Raw genomic sequence first — 13,290 nt, forward strand, 5'->3', positions numbered from 1 at the left:
AAAATATGAAACAATCAAAATTTTAGTTTTTTTCCTCCCTCTTTCTCTCTCTTCTCTCTGTCTATCTCTTCTTCTCTCTCTTTCTCTATTTCTCTTTCTCTCTCCCAATCTTTCTCTCTTTCTTTCTTTCTCTCATTCTCTCTCTTTCTTTCTTTCTCTCTCTTTGTCTCTCTCGCCCTCTTACTTTCTCTCTCTCTTACCGCTTATTGTAGCCATTCTTCCAGTACTCAATGTCTTCCTGAATGCGCGCTTTCAAATGATTTAAGCCACGTGAAAGGGAGTAGTAACGCGCCATTAGTAAACGCCCAACATCGCCGAGTGACTTAAGATTCGGCCAGATGCTAACAATCTCTTCGAGATAATACTTAACATGAAGAAGAGAACAAATTTAAAACTTTAATAGAACAACATCTAATTAATATCTTTTCTGAGGTACCTTTTCATGACAAGCCTCTTCGAGCACATCCAAAGCTGCCAGCACCACACTGCGATCTGGGTCTTTCGTTTGCTGGATTATCAACGGTATACCCCACACTTCGAAGTTGTGTAATCGCGCACGCAATAACACCGTTAAAAATTGTGTGGCATACAAGCGACCACTTCGAATCTTTGCTGCAGTTAAAGCCTTCTCCAGCACTTTACGTGTCACCGATTCCAAAGAGTAATCCAGACCAGAGACAGTTAGCTTCACATAGCATATATGATCTGTGTTGCGCACTAAATTGATTAAGCTGCAAATGAAATATAAACAAATAATTACATTTACTACTCATAGATTTAATTAATATCGGGACTTACTGCTCAAAAACAGCCGTGTCAGTTAAAATACGAATACCCTTTTGTACGCGACACATGCGGCCAATGTATAAAAAATACTGCTGACACATTGTGTTGCTCATGTGCTGTGGACTAAAGAGGCAATCGTGCACGCGACTCGATGTGCTCACTGCTAACAGTTGCTTGCTAATATCCGAAAAGTAGTCGGTGAGTATACGGATGCTCTCCATCTATAGGTAAAAGTAGAAATAATTATATATTTTAGTAGTCTTAGAATTATACTTGGATGGCAAAATAAATTTTTGATAATTATTGCAAAATGGTTGAAACTCCATTTACATCACAGATTACAAATTTTTAAATAACCGAACTCGTTTTTCTACTACAGACGGCTCTACAGCTGTCCACAAAATAATAGGAGTGCCGGCACGAAAAACCATCAACGCATAACTGTTTTGTAACACATGTAAGTGACGCCCCAACATAGCGGTACACTTAACGGGACACTAATAATAAAATATTTAGCAAAATTTTATTGCTGCGGTAGTTATCTTAGAGCAGAATAACTTGTTTTTGACACTTATGGCTTATGGCTTTGAACGAAATAAAAGGAGTGCTAACGTTTTTTAATCAAAGTAGGTTAGGTTAGGTTGACCGGGCTGGCTGAAAGCCATCACATAGACCTATTGGTCCTTAGTGGTACCAGATGGAGCTTGATCCTTACGTAGGCTTCTTGTAATAAGCCTGCGTCTTTTGCGAATCTAAGTATACTCTGAAGCTCAAACTCCGAGAGACATTCTAACCTCTCATATTGTAGAGCTCCTAAGCATTTCATTCGGGTTCTAGCTAATGCAGGACAAGAACATAGAAGGTGTTCAAGAGTGTGTCGGATTTAAGTTCGAGCAAGAACTGTCACTTCATCAGCAATCTCATCAACAACAAGCAGTTGTAGAAAACGACTTCCATCCCTGTTTAGAGCAATGGAAGTTTCCAATGGCGCATTGTAAGAAAAGATCGGGGATGTACGAGGTGTGTTAAAAAAATAAAGAGAGTTTTCAAACTTCGTATATTTTTTCGACTCAGAGTACTCTCACCATATGCCACTGTCAACATTTCAAGTGTTTTTGAGCTCTTAATTCCATTTTTACACAAAATTTAATGCAACTTCTTTAATCCATTTTTTCGATAGCAGAAAATCGCCGAACACGCAAAACACTTGTGTCGAAGTTTTTGCTCATAATGGTTTGATTTCGGATGAATAGGAAGAGCCTTTTGAAACATAATAAATGTATATGCAAGAAATCAAAATAAAATAGTTTACAGCGTTGTTGTTTTTGTAGCAATTCATGAAGACTTGCCAGTACAGCGTAACTACCGGTCTTCATCGTCTGTCTGTGTGTTTTGACAGGTTGGGTCCAAAGAGAGATAGGTTTTAGGTAAATGGACTTAAGGGGTCATGGGAATGGGTGGTTAGTATCGTGCGTAGTACTTCACATGCCGATGATATGTTGAGTATGTCGAGATCGATTCTCGAGTTTAAAGGGTGTGAAGAATTTTCCAAAAATTGGATTTTCTTAAAGTATAAAATCTTTAAAATATTGATTGAAGTTTTGAAGTGAGTCCCACAAATACTTTTCGAGTTATTTAACAATTAACAAAGGGCGCTCGGACGCTCCGAAGCGTGCGTGAGCAAGTAGCTAGCAGCAGCTGCAGATAAGCGCGCTAACGATAACACACGAGAAGGTAGAATGGTGCATAGGCAACAGCAAATCGATATTTTGGAAGGTGCTATGACGGCTGAAGAACTATTATATGGTCCAGAAATAGATGACACAGTGTAAGTACGTAAATCTACAAAAGTCGATAGCAAAACTTTAAATGCCTTTTTCTCAAAATTGTAACTTAAAAACCGCTTGGTAGATTTTAATAAAATGTATACTGCTTTTGAAACAAATTAAAAACTCATGCCTGAACGAAGGATTTTTTTGCAAAAATTTCTATTTTTTTTAACAATTAATTGTCGGTTTTTTTCTCGAAAATCTAAAAAATATTTTCTGATGCCGCCATATTGTTAATTTTGAAAAAAAGCTTCGATCAGGCACAAGATTATCTATTAATTAAATTAATTTCTCTTGTCCGATTGATTTTAGATGAATTTCCAAGGACTTGTGAGGATCACCGCAAGAGACTTCTGGAGAAAAGGGCTCCACACAAACAGCGATAACTTTTACAATTACTAATTTTTTTTTAATTTTGCTAAAGTCAAGTCGAAACATGATTTATTATGCTATGTTTTTATTTTCGTAAAACAAAGCAGTTGACTAGCAAAAAAAATTATTGGAAATCATCATTTTTTTGTGCCTCTGACTACCCCTAACCCCTTTTTTCCTTGTTTACTCCTCTCGAGAGCTTAGCGCCTCGACAAGACTCTTCTATCGTACACGGTTCTGTGCTGTTGTATTTACACCGTCCCATGAGATGTCGGAATCTGCTAGTCGCGCAGCATCGACCTTCTTCAAGTGTTTTTTGGTCGACCGCGACCTCTGTTCCCTTGCGGGTTCCAGCCCAGTGTCATTCTCTTGATGCTAACCCCCTAACCCCTTAGTCTACTCCAATACTGTGCCAAGATAGCGCGTGTCACACGAGGTAGCTGAAGTTCTTCATCTGCGATGGGTGGTGGCTGAACTCTGATGATGGAATTCGGGGATCGGGAGTTAAGGAAGGTGGTAAGAAACTCCCAATGATTGTCGTTTAATGATTGTCTGTAAACTGTCTGATTCAGTAGTGGTAGTTGTATTCGGTCCTGTTTATAGCGTCGCTTTCGTTACTTAATCTGTACAACTCATGTAATTTAAATTATTATTTACAACACTCCCAAATTTAGACTTTCGCTAAAATAATCGATTTTTCTGAATTTGCATCCTTTTCCTGTAGCGTACAGCTGAAGCGAGACTAAACAATTTTTAGAGCCTGCATTATTACTTCATATTTTAGATGTGCTGTTATATGCACATACAAAAATGCCTTGTTAAATAAAATCAATGGAGGATATCATTTTTATGCCCATAACTCTTGCTCGGAACCGTATGCAGCTTTTATTTCCATTACACACTGCGCATTTATTGTAAGCGCCACCGGAATGTTATTTACTACTTTTTCCATTTATGATAATTCTTAACTTTAAAATAATTCTATTCACCATCTTATTACATACCATTGGACTGGCCAAAAGCCAATCTATGAAATCCAATCCAGCAACCACGAAAGCTGGTATTGCTCTTCCATGTGCTAAATCCTCGTGAGAAAACCGATTTTTACTCGGTTTGTAATAGTCCAAGAGCGTTTTTAAAAAATTATTAACAGTATCATCTACCCTACGCATTACGTTGGACTGCAATGATAAAATATTACTCGCTTGTTTTTGTAAGTTATACCAAATATTTAAATGCAACATACGCGCAAAATAGTTATAACAATTTCCCAATCCCAATTGCTTATATCGGGTGAAGCCAATACATTGGAATCACGTATTAATTTCGCCACACGTTGATTTTCGAAGAAAGGCAATAGTTTTCGCTTAAAACGAAAACTCGAACGGCGCGATGAAGATGACTGTGTGTTCGACTCATCGCTCGATGAAACCGAGTCCAGGCGCTGACGATCACCCGTAATAAGACCACCGCCAGCAGTGATACCCAGAGTGCCGCCACCTGTTATTTGGCCAGCAGCTCCAGATGATGGCAGCGCATTACCACTAAACGAACGCGCATGATCCTGCGCGTTGATTTCACGACGAAACAGACGCGTTTGTATTAAGGCTAGAACGAAAAGCGGAATATATTCCATAAGGCTGCGATCTTAATTCAGTAAACAGCAACAGCAGCAACTTACATCCCCCTTGTATAATACTATCCAAAAATAAACTACATGAAGCAGGACGATTGCGTAGCATTTTTTGGTAATTTTGTAAAGCTGATATTGCGGCGGTCGCATTTTGATTACCCTGAGTTGCGTGTGAAATTAGTGTAGGTAGAGCGGGGCTGGTACTACAAATATCAGCAGGCAAATGTGTGTGCATTAAGTTCAGAATTTTACCTACAAACAATAAAAGTTGATTGTATTAAAAGATGGCAACCACATTCCCAAAACACATGTTTGCATACCAATTAGCACAGTTGCACGCACCGACAGATGTGTATCGCTCGACCTGATTACCTCGACGAGTGCATTTAGGAGTCCAGTCTCTAGAAAACAGTACAACAACAATGACAAATGTTGTTCACAAACATTTGGTGCGCGCGCTGCCAAACTTGGCAGAATACAGCGACCCTCCATGGCAACAAAGCCATTGCTGAGCAACCACGCATCCTGAAATTGTACATTTTGCATGTTTTATTTATTTTAATGTTAATTTTGTAAATTCTTTATTCATACCTGAAAATCTGAAGGATCAACAGTCTGCAGCGCCACCAAATAGTCATCCGTCCAGGGTAGTTGCGGAACATTTAAAAGCTCATAAAGCAAATCCAATATAGCTTTCTGTAGAGGAAATAGATGCACAATTGAATTAAATACCAAATAAACAAGTAAAGATAGGCTGAGTTCGAGCACAGCCGAACTTCATATAAGTGGCCCCGAAATTATTATAAAGGCACCAGTTCTTAGCACATTTTGACAATTTACTTATTTATTTTTCAATTTCAAATATTTTTATACAAATGTATGATATATACGATGGCGCAAAATTAATCACCCTATCGGAAGATTTATAATTTTTGCGAATTGCGTCACACGTACATACATCATATTTGACACTTGGGAACTAGACAGCTGCAGTATATGCACAAATAGACAAGCAATGAAGGCCGTAACTCAACATCTTGACACCCAATTTTTATTTTATATAGCACAACTGTCAAACTTGATTGAATGCGATGGCAATATTTTAAGAGGTTAGGGGTAGTCAGAATTTTCAAAAAAAAAATTTTTTTTTTTCATTTTCTAAAAGTATAATATCTTAAAAATATTGTGTAAAAATTTGAACTGAATCCGACAAATACTTTTCGAGTTATCAGGTCAGTCCATAAGTTCGGGGCGTTTTTTAAAGGTGGTTTTAAAATCAATAAAAAAAATGTTTAAAGTACTTATTTATTAATAAATAAAATATTTTCCTTCATTATTTACAAAGTCTTCTCAACGTTTAGGCATATTTTTAATTCCCTGCTCAAAAAATTTTTTGTCCTTGGAGCCAAAATACGCCTCGATATCCCTTTTTATAGCTTCTTTTGAGGAGTAGTTCTTGTTACTCATATGGGATTGAAGTCCACGGAAAAGGTAATAATCACTAGGTGCAATATCCAGAGAGTATGGTGGATGCGCCATTAGCTCCCATCCGAACTCGTTCAGCTTGTGTAATGTTTGCCTTGCAGTATGAGGTCGTGGTGAAACAAAACTTTGCGTCTATTCACTAAAGACGGTCGATTTTTTTAAGTGCCTCATTCAGGTTTGATAGCTGATGGGAATAATAATCAGCAGTTATCGTCTGGTTTGGTTCCAGAAGTTCATAATAAACAATACCTATGCGGAACCCATTTTCCCAGCTTTGAAACCTTTCCCAACTGCACCAGCTGCCTGTGAACTGTTCAATGCGATGAATTTAACCTCTGAGCTATCATATCGACTGGCGTCGGAGTTAAAGACTTCAGGACGACCAGCGCACGGGGCATCCTCCACGTCGCAGTTACCACTTCGGAGTAGTTCAGGTTGAATGTTATTATAAATTAATCATTCATTTTGTTTTTCAATAACTTTCTTACTAAATAAAAAAAAAACAATTTTGAGTAATGGCAATATTTATTTTGACATTTTCGCACTCTATTGGTTGTCTGTTTGTACACTGCAGCTGCACACAAGTGTCAAATATGATTCATGTACGACTCCAATTGCAAAAATTACAAATCTTCTGATAGGGTGATAATTTTGCGCCACCTTATACAGAACAAAGTTGTAATATTCTAGATCGCACCAGTAGCAGGAGTTTAAAAATTGAATGCAAATAGTGAAATTTCTGCGCCGCCCATTTAACGCTGTTGATCGAATAACTGCATTCTTATACTTACTCTAACTTCAATTTGATTCAGATACAACGTATCCACTATTGCTTTCAAGCCCGATGGCTTACTGGGATTACAAAACTCAATAGTACCAGTCCAGCTGCGTAATACCGACAACAACGCCAGGCGACAGCTGGTGTAACGTAACTCGCGGGCATCTCTAAAGTAAATAAAGAAATAAAAACAGAAACAAATAATTAGTAAACTAACCGCTTGGCCAAATCCAAATGGGGGTACGTACTTGTTTTTGTCCATGATGCCCAAACGGTATGTAAAATCACAATATGGAGCAGCGAGACAATCTAACCGCACACCCGATATGTTGCGAGTCTGCGGCCATTCCAGCAAATAGAGTAACACGCCACACAAACTCTCCGCAATGCGGGGATTGTGGCATTCCAGAACGTTGCGTGTAATTGCCGTAACACCGCCGCAGACGATCAACAGCGTAGGATTTAGCACCGCAAATTCACACAGTGTTGCCAGACAGGCGCGCAACATATTATCACCATCTTCGATGCCACTATCGGCAAGTGAAACCAGACAACGCACTAGCACGGGATTGATATCGGCAGGCGAAATGGCCAGCATCTTCCGAATCTATACGAATGCCATAGGAATATTAGGAAATGGTGATAGAGTAGGAGGACGACTTTCATTATTTTACACATTTACTCACCAATTTCAGAGCTTGTACGCGTTCGTCGTCATTCTTCAGTAGCACATTCTTTAGCAGCACATCGATGGAGCGGCATATCAAGTGTTGCAGCTGCATAGAATTAAATATTTTAACATCGCGCGGTGTAACCAGGATATAGCGGATGGTACGCAATGCGGCGGCACGCACTTGCGTAAATGTGTGAACTAGCGAGGCGCTTAACCTTTAAAGAAAATTTTTATTGATCAATACAAAAAATCAGGTATTTAGTATTCTATTATTAAGTAAACTAGGTATAGCTCCTATAAAAATTTAAGCTATAGATTCCAGAATGTCATGCTATAGCTATTCAATCAAGTGATATTGAACACGAAACTTCAAACGCATACATACAACTGTTACCGGACGAACATCGCAAGCCAGAAGCAGCAGGCAAAATAGGTGCACCTGGAAATCTGAAACTCTATCTCTAGTATGAGCCAGCCCAACCATTATTATTATTATTATTATTTTCCTTTCCACTCTGGTTGGAGCATAGGACGTCAACCGTTAGGCTTGTAATAAATCCCACGAAGCACAATAAGTGAGTATCCACCTGATTCGGTGAATGTAATTCGTCGCAACCGAAGCTATACGCAAGCTATTTCAACTGACACTTTCTACTGCATTTTTCGATAATGAAACCAAGGGCCGTGTTAGCAGAAGGCTGCATAAGCTACCAAGTAAGAACGCGCCACTTGCTTTAACCGAAAATTACATGAAGGGCAGGCGAAAGTCTCCAAAGTCATTACCCCTGAGGGAATCTGTATGATGAGTGGGTATGCTTGAATAAATCATCAATTTGTTTCACATCATTCTAAATAGGGTTTCAGAACATAGGAACATAGAGGGAAATGAAATTGCTGATGAGGACTGAATTTTTTCTCAGAGACCTACTACCCGGTCATCGGCCTCCCCCTGACTGTTATTAAAAGGAAATTGCAAAACTAATTACTTAGGAAAGCGCGGAAAAGATGGGGCTCCATTTCTTCGTCTGTTATTTCGAAAGCCCTATGGCTCCAGTACAAAATAAGGATGACTCAGAAAGTCATTGGAAGATCGGCTCACACGCGAAAAAGCTAGGTTTACCATTTAACCCCCATTGCAGAAGCTATGGAGACCTGGAGAGAAGAAGACTGTTAAGCACTTTCTTTGTAAATGTCCAGGTGCGGCAGCTATATGATTTAGCTCACTAGGTCTTCCTTTCTTAGACAGCCTGTAGAAGTCATCCAACCTAATTCCAATAATCTTCTCCTTTACATTAACAGCTCTAGCTGTAGATAGCTGCCTGTTGGAGGTCCCATAATGGTACCAAAACGGCGCTTTGTGAAGTGTCAGAGTGGTACTTCAACCATTTCACCTACCTACCTAGCTCCTCTGAATAGGCTTGAAATGCGTAAAGCGAGTAGAGAGGATGCCCCTGCAGAAATCTGGGAATGCCGCCCACTAGTTTGAAACATATCCCCAGATATTTAATCTTCTCCCACAGTAGTTAAAATATTTGAGGCGTTTTTACGTCCACTTTTATGCACCAGTTATCCCCAGCAATACACATCTCGGCACATCTCGCAAAGTTTCACCGCCACAGAACTCGACGCCATGAACATTCAGCTGAATCGTGATCTAAGGCAAAAATATAACCTATTGAAAGCTTTAATTAACGCAACGTTGCTGGAATACATCGCAGTTCTTCCCTGCTATGTTATTCTTGAACGCCATGCCCACATCGAGGCTTTTATAATATTCCTCAAGGAACATATTGTAATGCACTGAATTTAATTCCAGTTTGAGTTTTATCGCAGAGGCCACCCCAGCGGATACCTATAGGAAGCTTAGGCGGCTTCTAGACACATCGGAACTCTAGGGATATCTAAACGCAGTTGATAATTAGGCGGTGGTTTGCCGCTTATCGGTGAATCCTGTTAAGATGGAGCTCGTTCTATTATATTTACGAGGAAATATAAAATATCCAGAGCTCAACTTCCCTCAATAGGGGGCGCTCCGTTGGTGCTTTCTAACAAGGTGAAATACCAAGGTCTAATCAGTGGCAGGAAGCTTACGTGGAAGCCCAACATTGAGGTCAGGATAAGGAAGGCAACAGTCGCCTTGGATGAATGCAAGGGCTATAATGCCACTATAAAGCTAATTTGACTGGTGGAACTCACTGGAGAGGATGATATCGGTTAAGAAGCGGGAGAGAGCTGTACTTCTGGAATCAGTGGGCGCTTCCAACTACTCCTACTCTAGCGCTTAACGCAATGTTAAATGTGGTACCTGTAAACATCGCAGGCAAAAATGCCGCTGTACGTGCCGCAATCAGACTGAGAGGCTCGGGCTACAGTCTTGATCTCACTTACGGACACTAAACACTTGAAACTTTGAGTTTATCCCCTTGACGACTGATCAACGTACACCCTGGACGGTATGCAGTATTTGAAGACATGGCCTGATGAACCTGTTCACGGATGGCTAGAAGTTGGAATGAAGGATTGACGAAAGAGTATTCTGCGAGGAGCTTCCCCATCAGACCCGAGTTCAGGTTACCTCACCACTACAGTGTGTGGGTAGTCGCAATAAAAAAGCAGCTGATTGCCAGCTCACTTGTGTTATAACAGACACGTAAATAAATATTTACTCCGACAGCCAAACAGCAATTAGGGCCTAGCCTCGATGACAGTGCATTTTAAATTGGTCAAGGAATACCTGACTTTACTTTTGATCGTATCCAAATTCGTCGATATAATGCTCATCTGAGAACCTGATTATAGTGACATTACGGGAAACTGCGAGGCGGGTGAAATGACTAGACAAGGGACCTGTGAGGTAGTTTCCCCGCAAAAGAAGAGCATTGAGATTCCCTTTACCGCTTGCAGCAGTCTACTTCAGAAAGGATGGGGTTCGCGTCAACTCAGCGAGCGCTGGGCAAGTACATAAACTTGGAAGGTCGCGAAATATTTCTGACCACAGATCGGAAGCGCTAGAAGTTAACAAAATTTCAGCTCTCGAATTCCGTGCCTTACAGCCCTTTTGCGTCAGCTTTATGAAGGATGAGATAAAATCATCTCAGTACCTGATCCTTAGCTGCACGACTCTCGAGGGGCTAGGATTTAGGTAACTTTGCTTTGTCATCCTTCGCTCGTCATCCACATCGATGCATTCTTGTCTTGTTTATATATGTCGAAATTTGTGAAAAATTGTCGCATGGAAACGCTAATATGCTCACACATCAAAACAGTTCGCTTATGGTGAAATATGTCGAGCTTTCCAATAGAAATGTCAGATGGCTCTTGACAATACGAGAAGTGATCAAGACCAGAAATATATATTGCAACCCTCGTAATATACATTGAACTCTGAGACGGGAGCGTGTCATTATTCTGTATTACAAAATTCTGGGTGACAAAATTCTGTAAATTGCAAAAAAATTCTGCTTTTTAAAATTCTGCTTTTTCAAAATTCTGCTTTTTAAAATTCTGCTTTCTAAAATTCTGCTTTTTCAAAATTCTGCATGTTTAATGCGAAAAATTCTGCTTTATTCAAGTTTTGTGATTTTCGTCATACAAGAAGTAACAAAATAAACATTTATTCCATAAATGTACATATGTATATGTTTAAGCGATAACAATATTTTAGTTTAGCCAATTACAATATTTTTTGGAATTCTTTTTAAATATGTAGTGTGACTTAATTAATTTCTTTTCTTAATAATTCTTCGCAGCTGTTCGTTTTTTTAGAAGAGTTCTACGCAAAAATACGGTGGATTGCGTAGCCGGAGTTGGACGGATGAGGGTTATTTTTTTGAAGCGCGGCCGAAGGCCGCCCACGCGAAAAGGTGTTCTACGCAAAAATACGGTGGATTGCGTAGCCGGAGTCGGACTGATGAGGGTTATTTTTTTGAAGCGCGGCCGAAGGCCGCCTACGCGAAAAGGAGTTCTACGCAAAAATACGGTGGATTGCGTAGCCGGAGTCGGACTGATGAGGGTTATTTTTTTAAAGCGCGGCCGAAGGCCGCCCACGCGAAAAGGTGTTCTACGCAAAAATACGGTGGATTGCGTAGCCGGAGTTGGACTGATGAGGGTTATTTTTTTGAAGCGCGGCCGAAGGCCGCCCACGCGAAGAGAAGTTCTACGCAAAAATGCTGTGGATTCTATCGAAACTGAAGAAAAAATTATTATTATTTTTTATTTAATATCTCGAATAATAATAAAAAATAATAAATTAAATAATTACATTACCTCTTTAACATTGTTAACATTATATTTTAATACAGAATTTTGTAATACAGAATTTTGAAAGCAAGCAGAATTTTAAGAAGCAGAATTTTGTTTTTAGAATTTTGTACATACAGAATTTCGACACCAACCCCTCTGAGACATATTTGGAAGACTCTAGAAAAACTATTTTACGAACGATATTAAAGAATTTGTGGACGTACGGGCATTACACTAACAAAAAATAAGATACAATTTTCACGAAAAAGTTTTTTTTTTTTTTTTAATTAGTTAAAGTACTTATCGGTCTGCCCTCGTAATGCTAATCGCTGTTAGAGCATGTAATATTTTATTTTCGTAATGTAATTTTTTGAACAAATTTTGTAATCCAGTTGTTCTTTTTGAATAAAAACTAACTAATACATATTAGCAAGAGGCGGCGAGTGCAAAATGATATCAGATTTAAAAAATAAATTATGTAGCAAATCCCTCTAGTTAATCCAACTTAAATCTGCTGGTCGTTACCAAAAAATATATTGGCAACAATAAAAACATAAAAACATAAAAACACTCAACTTACCCATAAAGCAACTCTTCCGTGTTAAATCCTAAATTGCTTTTTGCAGTCTGCTGCTCTGACTGTTGTTGTTGGCAAAGTGTGGCCAGCCCATTAAGCAAAAAGAGGCGTTTCGTGTCGCGTGTGTCACGGCAACATAGCGCCGTGTAGATATCATAGGTATTCTCTGCATTGGATTTCTTTGGATCCAGCCGATAATAATCTTCGGGATCTTGTGGAACTGCAAAGGGAAAATGAGAAGAAATATGCCGTCAAAGAAAATTTATTATTCAAGCAGCGCAGAATATTTGTACTAATTATCAAATCTTGCTTATAAATATCAAGTAATGGATAAATAATATTGGATTTACGAAACTATTTTGTTGGTGTTAAAATAAATATAAATAGAGTGAACGAAATGATAAAAGAAAATTATTTAATTTGCTAATTTGCCAGCAACCAACTGCCAGTGTCTTAATCGACAAATCCGTTGTGATGGATTCTTAAATGACACAACAAATGTAAAATGGAACAAATTGCTGCTTCAGCTTCACGCTACAATAAGCGCGGCAAATCAATGATTTTTTTATCTTATTTTGGAGAGGTATTTTTTCGGGGTTTGTCCAGTGAAATCGTCAACGTTTCAAACTTCGGTATACCGTTGGTTGTACCCATTTATCTATGAACGTCTTCTGCTGCAGATGCACGTGGCATTTTTGGAGCATTAGAGTGTTTACTTGGGGCACTGCTTCAAATCGTTTTTGTTACACGGAACTCATTTTGTACAAGCAACGTACGCTTTTTAAATTTCTCACAAAACTAGCAAATTGCGCGCGCATTGCGAAAGGGATACGCTTACTTAGCAGAATTGAATTTTTTTTAGATACATTCTGTCAAAAAAGTACCGGGAATTGTTCAATAAAACGTAAAATAATT

General features: G+C 39.0%; 1 protein-coding gene across 6 annotated transcripts in view; it reads right to left on the reverse strand.

Moving 5' to 3' along the window:
* LOC129237312 (rapamycin-insensitive companion of mTOR) overlaps positions 1 to 13,290 on the reverse strand; it is a 61,101-nt gene that overhangs the window by 8,152 nt on the left and 39,659 nt on the right. For all 6 annotated transcript variants that reach the window (XM_054871977.1, XM_054871979.1, XM_054871976.1 and 3 more), the window contains exons 3-14: positions 12,379 to 12,595; positions 7,570 to 7,771; positions 7,132 to 7,490; positions 6,897 to 7,050; positions 5,212 to 5,316; positions 4,941 to 5,145; positions 4,669 to 4,872; positions 4,234 to 4,595; positions 3,992 to 4,168; positions 799 to 1,007; positions 437 to 731; positions 201 to 364 (exon numbers count right to left, since the gene is read on the reverse strand). In XM_054871977.1, coding sequence (XP_054727952.1) covers positions 201 to 364; positions 437 to 731; positions 799 to 1,007; positions 3,992 to 4,168; positions 4,234 to 4,595; positions 4,669 to 4,872; positions 4,941 to 5,145; positions 5,212 to 5,316; positions 6,897 to 7,050; positions 7,132 to 7,490; positions 7,570 to 7,771; positions 12,379 to 12,595 — 2,653 coding nt within the window. The remainder of the gene's footprint in view (positions 1 to 200; positions 365 to 436; positions 732 to 798; positions 1,008 to 3,991; positions 4,169 to 4,233; positions 4,596 to 4,668; positions 4,873 to 4,940; positions 5,146 to 5,211; positions 5,317 to 6,896; positions 7,051 to 7,131; positions 7,491 to 7,569; positions 7,772 to 12,378; positions 12,596 to 13,290) is intronic.

Source organism: Anastrepha obliqua, chromosome 2 (assembly GCF_027943255.1).
Source record: "Anastrepha obliqua isolate idAnaObli1 chromosome 2, idAnaObli1_1.0, whole genome shotgun sequence".
NCBI classification, from domain to species: Eukaryota; Metazoa; Arthropoda; class Insecta; order Diptera; family Tephritidae; genus Anastrepha; species Anastrepha obliqua.